Source organism: Pan troglodytes, chromosome X (assembly GCF_028858775.2).
Source record: "Pan troglodytes isolate AG18354 chromosome X, NHGRI_mPanTro3-v2.0_pri, whole genome shotgun sequence".
Taxonomy (NCBI): domain Eukaryota; kingdom Metazoa; phylum Chordata; class Mammalia; order Primates; family Hominidae; genus Pan; species Pan troglodytes.
This window is the reverse complement of record NC_072421.2, coordinates 69,243,440-69,264,080: the sequence shown is the minus strand read 5'-3', so window position 1 is coordinate 69,264,080 and position 20,641 is coordinate 69,243,440. Positions and strand designations below refer to the sequence as shown.

At 43.7% G+C, this 20,641-nt stretch overlaps 1 protein-coding gene across 9 annotated transcripts in view; it reads right to left on the bottom strand.

Moving 5' to 3' along the window:
* Positions 1-2,882: 2,882 nt before the first annotated feature.
* The window catches only part of TAF1 (TATA-box binding protein associated factor 1), a 100,303-nt gene continuing 82,544 nt past the window's right edge, over positions 2,883-20,641 (bottom strand). For 3 of the 9 annotated variants that reach the window (XM_016943026.3, XM_054676341.2, XM_054676342.2), the window contains exons 33-39: positions 14,654-14,721; positions 14,039-14,155; positions 10,545-10,670; positions 9,660-9,761; positions 9,203-9,359; positions 8,107-8,284; positions 2,883-5,074 (exon numbers count right to left, since the gene is read on the bottom strand). In XM_016943026.3, coding sequence (XP_016798515.1) covers positions 4,852-5,074; positions 8,107-8,284; positions 9,203-9,359; positions 9,660-9,761; positions 10,545-10,670; positions 14,039-14,155; positions 14,654-14,721 — 971 coding nt within the window. In that variant the 3' untranslated portion in view covers positions 2,883-4,851. Of the gene's footprint in view, positions 5,075-8,106; positions 8,285-9,202; positions 9,360-9,659; positions 9,762-10,544; positions 10,703-14,038; positions 14,156-14,653; positions 14,722-20,641 lie in introns of those variants that run through there. The other 6 variants (XM_016943029.4, XM_024352972.3, XM_016943030.4 and 3 more) reach the window with 4 other exon arrangements.

Sequence of the window (20,641 nt, the reverse complement as noted above, 5' to 3'; positions counted from 1 at the left end):
CATAGGCTTGCACCACTATGCTTGCCCCCCCGCCCCTTTTTTTTTTTTTTTTGGTAGAGACAGGGTTTTACCATGCTGCCCAGACTGGTCTTGAACTCCTGGGTTCAAGTGACCTGCCCACCTTGGCCTCCCAAAATGCTGGGATTAAAGGTGTGAGCCAGCAGACCCAGCCTGTTTCAATTTTTTTTTTTTTTTTTTTTTTTTGAGAGGGAGTCTCACTTTGTCGCCCAGGCTGGAGTGCATGGCGTGATCTCGGCTCACTGCAACCTTCGCCTCCCGGTTCAAGCGATTCTCCTGCCTCAGCCTCCTGAGTAGCTGGGATTACAGGCGCCTGCCACCACGCCCAGCTAATTTTTGTATTTTTAGTAGAGACAGGGTTTCACCATGTTGGCCAGGCTGGTCTCAAACTCCTGACCTTGTGATCCGCCCACGCCAGCCTCCCAAAGTGCTGGGATTACAGGCGTGAGCCACAGCACCCGGCCTCTGTTTCCAATTTTTAATATTAAAAATATAATGCTTTGATGGGCATATTTTACATGGATCTTCATGTTCATCTCTGATTATTTCCTTAGGATAATTTTCTAGAAATGACTACTAGATGCAAGGGTATGAAAATTCTTTTTTCTCTTTTTTTTGACAGGGTCTCTGTTGCCCAGGCTGGAGTGCAGTGGCACTATCATGGCTCACTGCAGCCTCGATCTCCCGGGCTCAAGCGATCCTCCCACCTCAGCCTCCTAAGTAGCTGGGACTACAGGTGTGTGCCACCATGCCCGGCTAATTTTTATATTTTTAGTAAAGATGGGTTTTCACCATGTTGCCCAGGCTGGTCTTGAACTCCCAGGCTCAAGCGATTCACCCACCTTGACCTCTCAAAAGTGCTGGAATTACAGGTGCGAGCCACCGTGCCCAGCCTGAAAATACTTAATGCTCTTGATGCACGGTGTCAAATAGCTTTCAGCGAAGTTGTACTGAGTTACACTCCCAAGCAGTGTTTCAGGGCCTGGTTTACCACATTCTCATCATAATATTTTCTTTAAAGGTATACTGTGTTTAAAAACATGTTTTGAAAACAGGTAGTCCCATGTTCAAATCCTGGCTCTACCACTTAGTGATGTTACGAATGTCACTTAATCCTTCTAATCTTCAGATTTGTCATCTGTAAAAATAGGCATACTACCACCTACCCTCAAGGTTATTGTGAGGATTAAGGGAGACTACAAACTAGATTGAAACATGTGAAACTGCCAATATTTATTCTTTTTGACCTACAAAAATGTTTTTCATATGGTTAAACCTAATACATAAAGCATGTTATGTGATCTGGAATATTATGTGATCAATAAATTGTAGATATAGAAATTATTATCATGGAAGTGGGATGATAAAAGTGAATGGCATCCTTACTGAAACCTCCCAAACTTAGAAGAAATAAGCACAGATAAACTCAAGAAAAACTGGCCTCTTTAGAAAAGGATTGGAAGCCAGGAGTGGTAGCATGCACCTGTAGTCCCTACTACTTGGGAAGCTGAGGTGGGAAGATTGCTTGAGCCCAGAAGTTCCGGGTTATTATGCTTGAAGGCAGCATGCTCGTTAAGAGTCATCATCACTCCCTAATCTCAAGTACCCAGGGACACAAACACTGTGGAAGGCCGCAGGGTCCTCTGCCTAGGAAAACCAGAGACCTTTGTTCACGTGTTTATCTGCCCACCTTCTCTCCACTATTATCCTATGACCCTGCCACATCCCCTGCTCCGAGAAACACCCAAGAATCATCAATAAATTAAAAAAAAAAAAAAAAAAGAATGCCCTCCCATCCCACCCCTATGAATATCTGGTAAATTCCTTTCCACTCTTCATGGTTTTTTTTTAAGGGTCTCCTCTGTGAAGCATTCTTGTTCCTACTTCGTAAAGAGTCAAGAACTTTTTCCTCTCACCACGGATTCTTGTAAATATTTATTGCAATGATCACTTTTTATTAAACTTGTTTATTTACATATCTACCTCTCATTCTAGACCTTAAGTTCCTTGCAATCAGGAACTATATCTTACTTCTCTATCAGCATCTGGCAGGCTGCTTATAAAAACAAGTGGCTTGGCCAGGCACAGTGGCTCATGCCTGTAATCCCAGCACTTTGGGAGGACAAGGTAGGTGGATCACTTGAGGTCAAGAGTTCTAGACCAGCCTGGCCAACATGGTAAAGCCCCGTCTTGGCTGGGTGCGGTGGCTCACCCCTGTAATCCCAGCACTTTGAGAGGCCAAGGCGGGCGGATCCTCTGAGGTCAGGAGTTTGAAACCAGCCTGGCCAACATGGCGAAACTCCGTCTCTACTAAAAATACAAAAATTAGCTGGGCATGATGGCAGGCGCCTGTAATCCCAGCTACTGAGGAGGCTGAGGCACAAGAATCGCTTGAACCCGGGAGGCGGATGTTGCAGTGAGCTGAGATCGTACCACTGCACTCCAGCCTACAAAAATCAGCCCGGTGTGGTGATGCGTGCCTGTAATCCCAGTTACTCAGGAGGCTGAAGCAGGAAAATCGCTTGAACCCGGGAGGTGGAGGTTGCAGTGAGCCGAGATCACACCACTGCACTCCAGCCTGGGCAACAGAGGGAGACTCCATCTAAAAAAACAAAACAAAAATAGGTGGCATGATAAATGTTGAAATGAACCAATGAATACCATGTACTCACCCAATCCCCCCAACCAAAATTCTGGAAGCCACCTTCCATTCCTCCTTCTCTACCCCCAAATGCCAAGTCCTACTCCCTAAAGATCTCTCAAATCCATCCCCCTCCTCCCCATCCCAATGCCATAGCACCAGTTTGGGCTCCATTCTCTCTTACTTGAACTAGATCCATCCAAACCATTCTCCACACTACTGCTGGAATTTTTAAAAATTTTTATTACAAAAATAATACATACTGTAAAAAAATTCAAACAATACAGAAATAAAAGCACAATATCCCACCCAGCATACATAACAAACACAGAAGCCCCCTCCCCTCCAATCCCATTCCTGGGGGGTTATCATTGTGAACAGTTAGCATATATCCTTTCAGACTTTTACCTTTGCATACACAAGTATATATATAAACACATATAAATAAACACACATGGTTCTTTTACAAAAATGGGATCACATATATGTTACATGAATCTTCAATTTCTTTCTTCATTCATTCATTACACAGATTTCTAAAACGCAAACCTGATTATATCACTTCTCTAAGAGCTTATTTCCCATAATATAAAAATCATACACATTAACATCAAACACAAAGCTTGTGATGATATACTTCCTGCCCATCTTTCAGTCTCATCTCAGCCCTTCCAGCATTAAAGGACTGGAATATAAACCACATTAAATCCTTCCTGGAACAAGGCAGGTACAAACAAACAAACAAACAAACTAGGAACACACTCTGCCATTTCTAGACTGTGGCCTTTCCCATTCGTGTTACACTTTGCCTGGACTTTTCCATCTGGCAAGCTTCTACTAATTCTAAAACAATCAGCTTAAAAATTACCTCTAGGAAGACTTTCCTGACTTTTCAGACATGATTACTCCTCTATTTCCCCTATACTTTATAACTAGCTTCTTAATTGCACTTATCTCACAGTACTATGATGATTTATTAACATGTTTTGAATTCCACTTTCCCTCCCCCAACTTGATGGTGAGCTCTTTGGGTAAAAGGGATTTGTCTTATTTACCTTTGCATCCCAAGGATCTGATAGAGTGCTTATCATGAAAAGCAGATGCTCAGTAACATATCTGTTGAGGATTTTATGATTCTAGGAACATTTACTGAGTACCTACTATGCACAGAACCATATCCTAAGCATGAAAAGAAACAGAAGACACAGTCTTTGCCCTAAGAAACTTACCATTTTCCTACCATTTCCCCTGGGGAGGGTGGGGGGGACAGAAAACATTTAGGTGGCAACATTATCATTTCTGACATATAGGCTGTTTCAAAATTTACGGTAATTTGCCTCCAATCCATTTAGGAACTAGGCATTGCATAATCAAATAATAAAATAATGGGCGGTTTGTCTCACAGGTTTAAGTGTAGCACAGAGTCCACTAGAACCCAATTCTCTGTCCCAGCAGGAGGGCTCTCATCTGCTCCAGCCTGTAAATTAGAAAAGTGAGATGATACCATGCTTGGAAAATTTTTTTTTTTTTTTTGAGACTGAATCTCACTCTTTCGCCCAGGCTGGAGTGCAGTGGCGTGACCTCCACTCACTGCAACCTCTGCCTCCCGGGTTCAAGTAAGTCTCCTGCCTCAGCCTCCCGAGTAGCTAGGATTAACAGGCATACGCCACCACACCTGGCTAATTTTTGTATTTTTAGTAGAGATGAGGTTTCGCCATGTTGGCCAAGCTGGTCTCGAACTTCTGACCTCAGGTGATCTGCCCGCCTCGGCCTCCCAGAGTGCTGAGATTACAGGTGTGAGCCACCACGCCCGGCCGGAAATTTCCTAATCCATCAAGAGGACATAAAGTTACTAGTTCTTTCATAATTTCCCCTCCTTCCCCAGGGAAAAATTATACCAAAAGCAATAAATGGAGTTAAATAAAGGAGGACACGGAAAAATGAGCTTGCTCTTTTCCGTAGTGGTAGGGGAAAGGGGGTTGCTTTGTTTTAAATCAAAGGGTGACATTGCCCCAGGAAGATTAGGAGAGGTGATTTATTATCATTTACTTACTACTTTTAAAAAGGCTAAGGTGTTAGTTAATTTCACGATTTCAGGATCAGATACTGTACAGATATGAACAAATTGGGGAAAGGTGAACCACCTAGGCTGGAGAACAGGGAAGGCTGACCAAGGAGGCCCAAAGGAAGCCTCATTCATCAGAGTCCAAGTCACTGTCCCCAGCAATGGAGTGGAAATCCTCACTGTCCTCCTCGTCCTCTGACAGGTGGACCTGGCTTAGTACGCTCGGCCCAGAGCGCTGCTCTTCCTCCTCCTCATCTTCTTCCTCCTCTGATACCTCATACCCACCGATGCTGCTGAAGCTTGTGTCTTGGGTGTTCGACTTGGGATCAGGCTCCTCATAGCTCCCATAACTGAGAAGAGAAACATGTCATCTCTCAAGCTCGGACACCATCCTCTACCTGACCATTCCCATTCTCAGTGCCACCAAAGGATCAGCCCATCTCACCTCCCCTGGACACTAAAGTGACTGGTTCTGGACTATTCTACATGTCCCTGAGAGAAAAATGACCCTGTTCAAAAACATCAACTTGCCAACGTCATATACACAAGAACCTGAATGGAAGAAACTCCCTTACACCTGAACAACACACTGCCATCTTACATGACCATAAATGCTCTGACAGCCTCATGGTTTCATCTACCACTTACAGTATCCAATTAGTCAATAGTCCTGAAGATTCTCTCTTCAATATATCTTTTCTCTATCCCCTCCTTTCCATCCCTACTCTGCCTGCCTTGGCTTAGTCCTTTGTTATCTCTGGCCTGCACTACTGAAATAAGTCGTCATGCCGCCAGTCTTGCTCTCCTCCAACTGCTTCTTCACACTTCTGCCAGAGTGCTCTTTATTTTTTTGTTTGTTTGTTTATTCTTAATTTTACTTGAAAAAAAAAATCACACAAGTAATGCACGTTCACTGGTTAAAAAAATTAGAATATACACCAGAAAAAAATTTAAAAAAATCAATAACTCCATCATCCAGAGATAATCTTTTGGTATATTACCTTCCAAAATTTTTTGTGAACTTTAGATGCTTAAACATTTTTTTTAATTTACAAAATTGGGATGCTCTACATACTCTCCAGGAAATCTGCCCTCTTCACTAATGATTATAATGAACATCTTTCCATGTCAATAAACATAACGTCTATAGCATAATTTTAATAGCTACATGGTATTCCACACATGGCTGTAACATGACTTAACAGTCTCTCACTAGGACATTTAAGCTGTCTCCAATTATTCCACTATTAGAAACAATGCTGTCATAAAACATCCTTACACAAACATCTTGATGGTGTGTTAATTATTCCCATAAAATAATTTCCTAGATGTGGATTTTTTGGGCCAAAGGGGATGCACGTTTTTAAATGTTTTTATTTATGATGATAAATAAATAAGCCTCTCTCCAAACCACCCCATTTCTATCAATCGACATTACCACCAGTAGTTTGAGAATGTCTTTTTCCTCATAGCCTTTCCAAACACTAGGCATTATCATTCACTTTAATCACCAATATGATAGGTAAAAAAATTGCACTTCGTGGTTTTACTGCGTTTCTTTATTAGGGGAGTTACTATTATTGTTGTTGTTATTATTTTTATTATCATTTTGAGACTGAGTCTTGCTCTGTCGCCAGGCTGGAGTACAGTGGCACGATCTCGGCTCACTGCAACCTCTGCCTCCCGGGTTCAAGCGATTCTCCTGCCTCAGCCTCCTGAGTAGCTGGGACTATAGGTGTGACCAGGCCCAGCTAATTTTTGTATTTTTAGTAGAGACAGGGTTTCACCATGTTGGCCAGGATGGTCTAGATCTCTTGACCTTGTGATCTGACTGCCTCGGCCTCCCAAAGTGCTGGGATTATAGGCATGAGCCACCGCGCCCGGCTGGAAGTTATTTTTTCCTATGATATATTGGCCATTTACATTTCTTTTGTAAATTAGTTCATGCCTTTGCCCATTTTTCTTTTGGGGCACAGGACAATCTTTCTAAAATGTAAATCTGGTCATACTATTCTCATTCAATGACCGCCCAGAACTTTCAGGCCCTTCATGATTTCTTATTTACCTACCTCTTTAAGTCATTTCTATCACATGAATTATAGATCTTACATGGATCAATCAAAAAATCTCCAGTCACACTGAGCTATGTGTGTTCTCTGAAAGCGTTTCATGCCTGTAAAGTGTTTCATGCCTGTGTCTTCATATAGGCTCTTCCTAGTCTCTGGAATGCCCATTGCTTTCTTATTCATTTAGCTAATTCCTATTCATATTAGGCTCAATTTCCTTCTCTAGCCAGCTCTCCTCCCTCCCCACCTCTACCCAAGTCCTAGAAAAACCCTGCGGTTGCCTAGCATAGCACTTTTCATATTACACTATGATTGCCTGTTTTACCTGTTTTAGGTTTCCTACTAGACTGATCTCCTTGAAGGAAGGGACCATATCTTAGTTGTTTTTGTACTTATGATAAATATTTGCTGAAGTAAAAAATTTTAATTTGTTTACAATGTTATTGCATATTATCTGCTTGCTGGTTAGATGTATCATAGATACATTAAATTTAACTTGTCCAAAGCCAAATCCAAATCCATTTTTTCCTCCTTTCCTGCCCCATCTAATATGTATTCTTCCTCTTTCCTCTACCAGACATCTCCATTCATTATTCACCTAACCTCCTTACCTCTTTATGTCCCTTTATTTTCCCCACTCCTGACAAGTCCCTGTTGATAGCCTCATCATCTGTCCCACATTGTCCTAAGTTATACAAATTTGATGTTACTTCCTTTTCCTTAAACTGATGACTCCTATTACCCGCAGGTTAAGGTCCAAAGGTCTTAGCATGCCTTTTAAAGTCCTTCACAATATAATCCCCCTTGCTACACTTCTGGAGCCTCAACTCCCCAACAACTTCCATTTGCTCTGGAACATACTTTGTGTTCCACTTCTGTGTCTTTGAACACATTGTTCCACCTATAAAGTTCTCCCCACCCCCTGCCATAGTACCTACTTAGTAAACTCCTATTAATCTTTTAAGGCCCAATTCAAATGTTCCCTTGTCTGTGAAACTTTCCCTGATAACTCCAAGCAGACTGAGACACTCCCTTCTCAGTGGTGCCTTGACACTTTGTCTTACTTACGCTATAGCACTTATCACATTGTATTTGTAATGTTTTGTTTGTGTCAGTCTTTTCCGCTAGGCTGTGGGCTCCTCAAGGGCAGGATATGTTTTGCTCCTCTGTGTATCCCCCCAGGGCCTAGCACAGTGCCTGGCCCTAGTAGGTGCCCAGGAAATGTTTGATGGATGAAAAGTAATCTGATGTTGGGCCCCTCAACATCATAGCTGGGCACTGATGCCACAGCCCTGTAGCATGTTGCTGCCGATTACCTGATGTTGCTATCCTCCAAACCATGGGAAGCCTCCCCACCGTCTCCCTCATAGGACATCATGCTTTCTTCATTTTCCATGTCCATCCTTGTGTTCTCCTGAAGCATGCGGGGTTGTTTGGGTCTTATTCCACCAGATCCCACATCAGAGTCACTTCCACTTTCACTCAGCTGGATAGCTGTAAAAAGAGACAGATTCTGGGTCATCAAGAGTTAAGCTTGACAGATTTAACTTGATCTTTGGCTTGATCTTCCCAAACTAGTAACTCTCACACATCTACACAGGTATCTTGCCTATACGCCTCTCCTCAAATGCCTCTTATAACTGCCTAGGGTCAACAGCAGCAAGGTTTGTAGTTTAGAATCTGAATCCAAATAACAATTTCCTTTTCCATCTCATGCCAACCTATCTGTATTTTTTCTACCATCTACTCCCATACTTTTCCTCGGCCATTGCCATTAATCCACAAAATATCCCCAAACAGGATTTTTCTTAATTTTCCTTCCCTGTTGCCACATATAACACTTGATCATTCTGTTCTCATCTTTTTTTCTTTTTCTTTGGAGACAGAGTCTCACTATGTTGCCTAGGCTGTAGTGCAATGGTATGATCATGGCTCACTACAGCCTTGAAGTCCTGGGCTCAAGCGATCCTCCTGCCTCAGCCTCCTAACTAGAACTACAAGCACTCGCCACCACACCCAGCTAATTTTTATTTATTTACTTTTTGTAGAGACAGGGTCTCGCTATGTTGCCTAGGCTGGTCTCAAAACTCCTGGTCTCAAGTGTTCCTCCTACCTTGGCTTCCCAAAGTGCTGGGATTACAGGCATGAGCCACTGTGCCCAGCCTTTAACAAGTATCCAGATCAAAGCTGTTACTTAGGCACTGTCTTTTCCACTGTTGTCTTTTGTACCTCCTGCTAATGAATATGATCATCCTACGCCTGAGTGCTCAGTACTCTCAGGTCTATTAATAGGAATTCAATAAAAGAGGCAGCTTCCAATAAAAGCATATGTGGCCAAGAGCGCCTATCCAGTCCAGTTCTGAGGGTGCTGTAGTGAGTTATAAAGGAATAGAAGCAATGGTCGAGGCCTACCAGAGAAAGGATTGTCTCCTTCTTCATCACTCCCAGCATCTTCCTCATCATCTTCTCCTTCAGACATAAGCAAATCCTCATACAGGACACTGGCTTGAGGCTGTTGTACAGTTCCTTCCTCTTCATCTGCAAGATCACCATCTCCATCTTCACCTTCCTGAATGAGACCAGTTGGGGGTCAAAGTCCTATCAACTGACCACATAAGAGACCAGAAGCCACCACCAGGCACACCCCTCCTCCCCGCCCCGCCCATCCCTCCACTTGCTGCCTCACAAGAAGTTAAGTAATTATTTTTGGTGGATAGACTGTTTAGTTGGTCCCAAGGATTAAAGTCAGATTGGGGCTCACTAAGGAGACCCCCTGATATCATCTTAGGATTTGGCCTGGCCTGTACTGATGGGGCTCCTATCATATAAGGGCATAACGTAACCATAAGCTTTCTATAAGCATACTCACTGGGGCTGGAGTCTTAGGTTTCCCATCCTCCTCCTCATCATCATACCCTTCAATATCTACATCAGAGTCTTCCTCGCCCAGCCTACCTCGGCCCTGGCGCATCTGAGTAAGGAACACAAATAGCACATCATTGAGGGACGTGCCTGTAGGAGGAGTTAACCAAGGGCTCTCACCCAGGGTGGATGCTCCTCCCTGATATCCCAGCCAATCCCACTGCTAGTGGGGGCTGTTTAGACAGCTCAAGGCATGCGCATTTTCCCCCATTCTTTGGAAATCACAGCCAGAGTAAAAAACCCAAAGAACAGGAAAGGCTCTTAGTCTACTCTTACTGTATTATTACAAAGAGACTCTTCCTTTCTAACCCAAACTTTCCTTATAGCTTGTGTTGAACTCTTTGGGATAGAAAAACCCTCCTGGGTTTTACACTTTCCAGTGGAACCCTGACTGAGAATAGCTGTAGAAAAGCTGTAGATATTTCTGATATCTCTAGAAAAGGCCAATTTTTAAAATTTAATTTTATAAATAATTTTAATTTAAATTATAATACACATAAAGTAGGCCAATTATTTTGAACTGTCTGAGTGCAGTTGGTCGCTCTAGTCACCCGTCAGGCTACTCTGATGCTTCACACCCTTTTTTCATACTTGTGTCTTCCCTGAAGTTCTGCTGTGCCTGACTCTACCCATGGGGACAGAGAGAATATAACACCAGTCACACGACCTGCTGCCATCCCAACTTGAAATCCCATTTCTAAGCTTTCATTCCCAGGGCCAAAGGGCCCAGTCATTCTTGACATATGTCACATATCACCATCACCATCACCATTCCCCTAGCCCCACTTGCAGGCACAATAACAATCCTATAAAGAGAAAAAGAACATCCTACCTGTGTTACCTGCTTTTCTGGAGTGGCAGTGGGAATATCCAAGACAGACATATTGCTCTCATCTTGAAATACAGAGGCATCTCGAGACATACTGAGGGATGTGTTGGTATCATACAAATCAGGAGGCTGTGGCACAAAACATACAACTTAGCTTCTATCTAGAAAAGGGAAAATAAATACAGATAACTCCCCTTTAAGGCATTTACTGGAGAAAAAGATCATGCAGAGCAATTCAGTTAAAGAGAAACATAGTTTGACACAGCTTTACAGACAAGTTTTTGGGACTCTTATAAATGTTGCCTATTCTAGTAGACAGGTGCCTGATGCACATAATCAGAAGCCTGAAGCAGAAATGCACCAAAGCTATGGGACAATTTTATGTCCTAACAGCCTTTCTGGTCAATAACCTAGTTTTTTTCTAAGCCTTGTCTTTCGGTTTTTAGGCCCAAGGCTTCATATCAGTGCTATTTTGATTGCTTGATTTGGAGACATCTAAGAGGAAATGAGATAAAGGAATTTCAATTCCAACAAGAGCATAGAATGCTTTGATAGTTTATGAGCCCATCAGAGGATGCTACGAAGCAAAATGGCATGGTGAAAAATCATAGGCCTTGGAGTAAAATGTCCTGGGTTTGAGTCCTGGCCCCAACACTTGCTAGTGAGTAACAAATTACTTAACATCTCTAAGCCTTGATTAACTCAACTATAAAACATGGATGATAATGTCTACCTCACAGGGTTGTTGTGAGAATTAAGAGATGTGTAAGTTCCTTACCCATGCCTGGTACTCAATATATTATAGATCCCTTCCCTGTTTTCTGCCCTGGAAAGAACAGGGATTCAGCAAATGGACTATTCTGTGACAGGAGGGCAAGAAGGACTAGATAAAGTGCTCACAAAATAATGTAAAGTGAAAAGAGTTAAGACACAAAACCATAATGATCAATTTCATTTTAAAAGTGTGTCTATAAACACAAATACATACGCTACAGATATGAAAGAAATAAAAATATTCACACTGGCTGATGTTGCTTCTGAGTGGTGGAAGTGATTACAACAGGTAACTTATTTCTTGTTTTTATTTTCCAGTTTTCTCTAACGAACATGTTACTTTTATCAACAGATAAAACAGATATGTGTTACATTGTGTTTTTTAAAAAAGGAAACAAAACTGATTCAGAAGAGGGTTTTGGAGAAACAGAGGCAAAACAAAATTCAAAGCATTACAGAGCAGGTAAATCAATGTGGAACAGAAGAAAGGAAAAATAAGGGGATGAAATTTCTGCAAAACCCTACAGCACAGTGCAGAAAACTGCAAAGTCAACAGTTTTAGATAAGGTGTTAAGCTGAACAGATGATGCAATCCAAGTTAGGTGGAAATAGTTGAGTGAAAATACATTATTGGGCCGGGCGCGGTGGCTCATGCCTGTAATCCCAGCACTTTGGGAGGCCGAGGTGGGCCTGAGGTCGGGAGTTCGAGACCAGCCTGACCAACATGGAGAAACCCTGTCTCTACTAAAAATACAAAATTAGCCAGGCGTAATGGCCCATGCCTGTAAAACCAGCTACTCGGGAGGCTGAGGCAGGAGAATCACTTGAACCCGGGAGGCGAAGGTTGCGGTGAGCCGAGATTGCGCCATTGCACTCCAGCCTGGGTGACAAGAGCAAAACTCGGTCTCAAAAAAAAAAAAAAAAAAAAAAAGAAAATACATTACTGACCACCACCATTTAGAAGTTGAAAGGTATGATTACTATCATGCTTCTTACAACCAACATTGTATTAAGGCAGGTTACACTTTTGCAAACACACTCTAATAACATTTGAGTTTGAGAGTAGTAATGTAAGTAAAGTAAGGACAGTCACTCATGTACACCTTCCTCAGGTTAAGAGATAATGAGTTGGTTACTATCTTAAACTGTTTGTGAGTGAAGGGAATGATGAAAAGGTGAACTGGAATAATGAAGCAGTACTATCTAATCCTACTCTTCATAGGAAACCCTCTAACTGCACCAAACGACAGCTAATGCTCAAGAGAGAAATAGCTAACAGGTTGTCCTTAGCCATTTGAGGTAGTCTGGGAGACGTAGTGAAGAAAGGAAGGTGACTTTGGGGTCTAAGGCTTTGACTCACCAAAGGACTAGGCTTAGGCTGTCCTAGAAATGAGCAAACCATGTGCCATTCAATGGCTAGACTCTCCTGGGGAATGATGGCTAATACCCAGGCTTTAACTTACCAGAAAGTACCTTGTGGAAGCTGTGGGCCTATTAGCAAATAGGGCCTTCCTGGGCAACATCACTCACCCAAGCCCCCTTGACCCAATCTGCCCACACACTCCAAGAGCCTTTCCTTGTTCTGGACCTTGAAGAAGTATCTGAGGGTTCTTTTATACCTGGCCCCTCAGTAACCTAGGTTGTGAGATGAAAGAGAGAGTAAAAGATAGATAGGGATAGTGCATGAACGAGATATAGAGACAGCAATAATCCAACAGAGGTCACATAGGTTGCATTATCAGTTCAGAGGGAAACCTGGATAGAATGAAAAAAAATTTTCCTGTGGGAATTGGCAGAGTTCTGCATTAAAATATTTGATTAAATTTGAAAGGGTCTCAGAGAACAGATAAAGATGTGTCAGGCAAATTAAATTAATTCATTTAATGTTTACAACAATCTTGAAAAGATTTCAGAGAAAAGGAAACTAAGTGAGAGAGGTTAACTTTCCAAGATTACAAAGCTAGACAGCAGGAGAACTAAGACTCAAACCCAGGCCTGCTTTATGTCAATTCTTATGTACTTTCCACCCTACCATAGTGCCTCCAATACAGAAACCAAGCACCAGTGATATTCTGTTAAGTCCTATTCTTCAAATATGCCAACCCTCTAAGAGTACAGTATGGAGGAAATATACTCTTAGTGTATTTCAAGGGTTCAGTTAGACCAGGAAGACTAAAAATTTCTTATTTATCCTGCTCTCTCATTCTTTTGACATGAACATTTAAGAACATTATTAATACTACCTTTCTTCATTTACTAGGAGTCAATCCAGGAAAATGGGTGACTTCTGAGCTACACTGAGATATCTCTGAGGGAATGAGTAATCAAGTGTCTGTAAGGCACAGGAACAATATGGCCCATGTCTGTAACTGAGAAGTCTACACTCTAGGGATGTTCTAGAGTCCCAAAATTCATGGACAAGAAAATTCCCGAGACCCAGAGGATGGCTGGGTCAGGGATCTGATATTCCCAAACACTGCCTAAACAACTAAGGCCCCACCCCATTCATTCATCCCACAGCTGCCTTTTCTGGATTCAAGGCCACCAAGACCCATGGCCCTCACTCACCTTAGCCTTTGAGAAGACAAGAAAGCACACGAAAGGCATATGAAGAGGAAGGACAGAGAAGAATGGTATCTCAGTAAACGGATTTGTTAACATGCTCCCAATTTCCCAAACCAATAAGAAAACTATATGAGGAAGTACTTAGTCCTCAGACTCACCTGAGGCGTGTAGGGCCCTGGGGTCATTGGGTCCAGGCTTTCTAATTCTGCTTCCTCCAAAGCTGCTTCTTTAGCAGTACAAATATCCTTCTCAAGTTGAGTCAAATGTTCATCATACTGAGAAACAAAGAAAATAAATTCATTCAACATGTATTTTAAGTACTGGGGATACAAAAGTAAACAAAAGAAAAAATATCTATCTTCATGGAGCTTATATTCTAGTGGCAGGACACAGATAATAATCAAAATAAATTAAGCAGGGAAGGAAATAGGGGATGCGGAGTTGGGGGGTAGGGAATACTACATTTTAAAATAGGATAATCAGGGAAAGCTCCTCATTCAAGGGAACAGGATTTCAAAAAGCTAGATCCCAAGGGGACCTCTTTTTATTTTTTGAGACAGGGTTTTGCTGTTGCCCAGGCTAGAATGCAGAGATATGGTCATGACTCACTGCAGCCTTGACCTCCCAGGCTCAAATGATTCTCCTACCTCAGACGAGTAGCTGGGACCACACGCGTGTGTACCACCAGACCCCACTAATTTTTATATCTTTTTTTGTAAAGATGGGGTCTCCTTATGTTGCCCAGGCTTAGGACTTCCATCTTTACCACCTACCTCAGTCAATGTCTGGTAACAGACGTTCACAATCTCCTGGGCAGTCTTAGTATACTGACTCTCAGGTCCTATAAATAAAATAAGAAAGTGCCATTATCTTTGCAGACTTGTTCCAGAATTTTACATTCTGTCATCAGCAGTGTGTCCCATTATTCTAGACCTAGAAAAACCATGCCTCAGCTTTAACTTGGACTCTTGTTCTACTTTCAGAGGCAGAAAATTCCAAACATATGCAATACAACACTAACATAATGAACTCCCATGTACTCACTAGCCAGGTTCAATGATTAACACACAGTCAATCTTGTTTCATTTACTTCAATTTTCAGACTCTTCTCAAATTGTTTTGAAGCAAATTCCAGCATCATAACAATTTTCCTCTAAAAATTGTTCAGTATGTGTTGCTAGGTTTCACCATGTTGGCCAGGCTGCTCTTGAACTCCTGGCCTTAAGTGATCCGCCCCCCTCAGCCTCCCCAAGTGCTGGGATTACAGACATGAGCCACTGTGCCCATCCTAAGGATGCTTTTAATAAACAATTATGTCTGATAATATAATGGTGGATACATGTCATTATACATTTTTCAAAACCCATACAATGTATACCACCACCAAGAATGAACCATGGACTTGGGGTGATAATGATATGTCAATGTAGGTTCACCAACTAACACAATTAATATAACACTCTGGTGCAGGCTGCTGTTTTTATTTTGAGACAGAGTTTCGCTCCGTCACCCAGGCTGGAATGCAGTGACATGATCATGGCTCACTGCAGCCCTGAACTCCTGGGTGCAGGCATGCACCACCATGCCCATTTTTCTTTGTTTGTAGAGATTAGGGGTGGGGGGGGGTCTCACTATGTTGCACAGGCTGGTCTTGAACTCCTGGCCTAAAGAGATCCTCTTACCTTGGCTTCCCAAAGTGCTGGGATTACAGGCGTGAGCCACAACGCCCAACCTGGTGCAAGATGTTGATAACTGGGGAGGCTGTATGTATGTGAGGGCAGGGAGTATATGGGAACTCTCTGTAACTTCTGCTCAATTTTGCCATGAACTAAAGCTGCTCTAAAAACAAACCAACTGGTCTGGAGTAAGACAGAATTCCTCCTCTCCCTGTCCCTCCTCTCCCTCTCCCTCTCCCGTCTCCCCACGGTCTCCCTCTCCCTCTCTTTCCATGGTCTCCCTCTGATGCCGAGCCGAAGCTGGACTGTGCTGCTGCCATCTCGGCTCACTGCAACCTCCCTGCCTGATTCTCCTGCCTCAGCCGGACTGTGCTGCTGCCATCTCGGCTCACTGCAACCTCCCTGCCTGATTCTCCTGCCTCAGCCTGCCGAGTGCCCGCGATTGCAGGCACACGCCACCACACCTGACTGGTTTTCGTATTTTTTTGGTGGAGATGGGGTTTCGCTGTGTTGGCCGGGCTGGTCTCCAGCTCCTAACCGCGAGTGATCCGCCAGCCTCGGCCTCACGAGGTGCCGGGATTGCAGACGGAGTCTTGTTAACTCAGTGCTCAATGGTGCCCAGGCTGGAGTGCAGTGGCGTGATCTCGGCTCGCTACAACCTCCACCTCCCAGCCGCCTGCCTTGGCCCCCCAAAGTGCCGAGATTGCAGCCTCTGCCCGGCCGCCACCCCGTCTGGGAAGTGAGGAGCGTCTCTGCCTGGCCGCCCATCGTCTGGGATCTGAGGAGCCCCTCTGCCTGGCTGCCCAGACTGGAAAGTGAGGAGCGTCTCTACCTGGCCGCCATCCCACCTAGGAAGTGAAGAGCGCCTCTTCCCAGCCGCCATCCCATCTAGGAAGTGAGAAGCATCTCTGCCCGGCCGCCCATCGTCTGAGATGTGGGGAGCGCCTCTGCCATGCCGCCCCGCCTGGGATGTGAGGAGCACCTCTGCCCGGCCGCGACCCCGTCTGGGAGGTGAGGAGCATCTCTGCCCGGCCGCCCCATCTGAGAAGTGAGGAGACCCTCCGCCCAGCAACCGCCCCGTCTGAGAAGTGAGGAGCCCCTCTGCCCGGCAGCCGCCCCGTCTGAGAAGTGAGGAGCCCCTCCGCCCGGCAGCCGCCCCGTCTGGGAAGTGAGGAGCATCTCCGCCTGGCAGCCACCCCATCCGGGAGGGAGGTGGGGCTCAGCCCCCGCCAGGCCAGCCGCCCCGTCCGGGAGGGAGGTGGGGTGGTCAGACCCCCACCCGGCCAGCCGCCCCGTCCGGGAGGGAGGTGGGGGGGGTCAGCCCCCCGCCTGGCCAGCCACCCCGTCTGGGAGGGAGGTGGGGGGGTCAGCCCCCCGCCAGGCCAGCCGCCCCGTCCGGGAGGTGAGGGGCGCCTCTGCCCAGCCACCCCTACTGGGAAGTGAGGAGCCCCTCTGCCCAGCCGCCACCCCGTCTGGGAGGTGTACCCAACAGCTCATTGAGAACGGGCCATGATGACAATGGCAGTTTTGTGGAATAGAAAAGGGGGAAAGGTGGGGAAAGATTGAGAAATCGGACGGTTGCTGTGTCTGTGTAGTAAGAAGTAGACACGAGAGACTTTTCATTTTGTTCTGTACTAAGAAAAATTCTTCTGCCTTGGGATCCTGTTGATCTGTGACCTTACCCCCAACCCTGTGCTCTCTGAAACATGTGCTGTGTCCACTCAGGGTTAAATGGATTAAGGGCGGTGCAAGATGTGCTTTGTTAAACAGATGCTTGAAGGCAGCATGCTCATTAAGAGTCATCACCACTCCCTAATCTCAAGTAACCAGGGACACAAACGCTGCGGAAGGCCGCAGGGTCCTCTGCCTAGGAAAACCAGAGACCTTTGTTCACTTGTTTATCTGCTGACCTTCCCTCCACTATTGTCCTATGACCCTGCCAAATCCCCCTCTACGAGAAACACCCAAGAATGATCAATAAAAAAAAAATAATAAATAAAAACAAACCAACTATATCACATCTAAAATAATGAACAATAATTCTTTAATATTATCAAATAGCCGGCCAAGAGTCAAATTTCCCAAATTACTTTATAAACACTCTTTTACATTTATTTCTTTGAATCATAACCCAAGAAAGGTCCATACATTGTATCTGGCTGATGTGTCTCCTTAAGACATTTTTACCTATAAGATGATTCTTAACTATATGGGTCCCCATATGGCCTTAGTTACAAGTTGCAAACTGGTGGCTTGTAGTTTTGTTTGGCTCACATAAAAAATTAGTTCAGTTTGTAAAAATGGATTGAGCTATATACCCATAATACATAAAACACTTTTCTGTATCTAAGTTACATTTCAATAGAAGGCTTTTTTGAAAAAAACTTAGTTGATAACATTTAACAGCTGGGAGATTTCACATAAAAACCTAAATTGTCTGGCTTCTTTTAGAAAATTTAAAGATGTGGCCAAGACAGGGTCAGCTTTCCCACAAGGCACCAATGGGCTGGGGCTGAGTAGCAGCTGTTCCTCTTAGATAAAGTATGTGTTCTCCAGGTTATCAAAGTCCCTCCCAGGTCTGCTTATCTTCTGCCTAGACGCTGAAGGCATTTGAGTTTTCAATCCCTGCCTTAAATACTTAAAATGTTCTTTTAATATACTGATCATTCACTTATTTATTCATAAGACATTTTCTTAATACTTTTTGTGTGCCAGGCATTGGAGATGATAGAAATGAGTGAGATATAGGTCATATCCTCAAGAAATTTATAGTCTAGTACAGTGAGATAGACTGTAAACAAATAGGGCAATACAATGCAATGGAAAAATAGTGGCACAAAGAAGGAAGTGGCTGATTCTGGGAGGTAAGAGGGGAAGAGGAATTAAGAAAGCCTTCACAAGAGGTGATCCCTAAATTGAACCTACTGTTTTATCAGGATATAAAGGATAAAAAATATACCACAGGCCAGGCGCAGTGGCTCAAGCCTGTAATCTCAGCACTTTGGGAGGCCGAGGTGGGGAGATCACTTGAGGCCAGAAGTTCAAGACCAGCCTGGCCAGCATGGCAAAACCCCGTCTCTACTAATAATATAAAAATTAGCTGGGCATGGTGGTGCATACCTGTAATCCCAGCTACTCGGGTGGCTGAGGCATGAGAATCACTTGAACCCGGGAGGCAGAGGTTGCAGTGAGGCAAGATCATGCCACTGCACTCCAGCCTGGGTGACAGAGCAAGACTCTGTCTCAAAAAAAAAAAAGTCTCTTCCAGGTAAAACATCTTACAAGTATAGGTCATTTATTCTTTAAAATATGTAAAATAAAGTTGTATCCTCACAGAAACTGCCTGTGCCAAACACAAACAAAAAAGAAAAGTCAATTATCAAGATATTTAGAGCCGGGTGTGGTGGCTCACGCCTGTAATCCCAGCACTTTGGGAGGCTGGGCAGGATGATCACTTGAGCTCAGGAGTTCAAGACCAGCCTGGGCAATATGGCGAAACTCTGTCTATACAAATAACGTAAAAATTAGCTGGGCGTTGTGGTGTGCACCTGTAGTCCCAGCTACTCAGGAGGCTGAGGCGAGGGGATCGGTTGAGCCCAGGAGGTTGAGGCTGCAGTGAGCCATGATCACGCCACTGCACTCCAGCCTCAGTGACACAGCAAGACTTCATCTCAAAAAAACAAAAAAAAGTAAACAGAAATGTTGCTGGAGAAAATAGGCTGCATACAGGTTACAGGCCTCCTTCACCAAGCCTGTACAACGGTAGTTCCTTACAGTATAGGCTCTTCTACCTATAGGGACCTGCCTCATGGCTAAAACCCCAGCCTATAAATTAGGAATTCAGCCTTTATTCTACTTTAGTTTCGAAATTTAAACATGAACCAACCTCTCAATATCTCAATTCCCTCACTTTATAATACAAGGAAAAATTATTTTATACATTCATGAAGTTTCTCTCTTACTTTAATCCATTTTGAAAATGGGACCTCTTCCTTACCCATTTTCTTTGCAACACATCACTCTAAGAAATATCTACTAATGGCTGGGCGCAGTGGCTCATGCCTGTAGTCCCAGCATTTTGGGAGGCTGAGGCAGGCAATCACCTGAGGTCAGGAGTTTGAGACCAGCCTGACCAACATGGAGAAACCCCGTCTCTACTAAAAATACAAAATTAGGCCGGGCACGGTGGCTCACGCCTGTAATCCCAGCTACTCGGGAGGCTGAGGCAGGAGAATTGCTTGAACCCGGGAGGCAGAGGTTGCGGTGAGCCGAGATCGCGCCATTGAACTCCAGCCTGGGCAACAAGAGCTCTCAAAACAAAACAAAAAAATTAATAAAAATACAAATTAGCCAGGCGTGGTGGCACATGCCTGTAGTCCCAGCTACTCGGGAGGCTGAGGCAGGAGAATCACTTGAACCCAGGAGGCAGAGGTTGTGGTGAGCCAAGATCACACCATTGTACTCTAGCCTGGGCAACAAGAGCGAAACTCCGTCTCAAAAAAAAAAAAAAAAAAAAGAAAAAGAAAAAGAAAAGAAAAGAAATATCCACTAATACCTCTAGAATATTAAAAAAAAAAAAACCCCACACTTACTTGCATAGCTGATACACTTATGTGTTTGATATTAGCTGTTTGTGTCAGTTTTAGACAGTCCATGTTCTCAATAGTTACAAGAGCTTCAGCTATTAGACTCTATTACACTATTATAAGCAAAGGAGCATTTAAGTCTTTCTAATGAAATATGCTGGTGGAACTGGCAAACCACTGTTAAATTGTGGATAAAAATATCCACTGTGATGTTTTCTTATCCCTACCTATACCAGGAGTTCTTATGAGAGACAGAGCTATGAATCCCTTAGAACTATAAACAAAATTCTGTATGTAATATACATTTTTGAGAGCAGAACAGCCTTAGTTTTTCATTGGATTTTCACAGAGATCCATAACCATCTCCAAAAATCTAAAAATATCGTTCTACATTCTGGAGCAATCAGGAGCTTACTAAAAGTAGGATGATCAGCTATAGGTTTTGTAGCTTAGGAAGAAATGAGGAATCCAAGTAAAGAGACAAAGACAATAGAGCCTC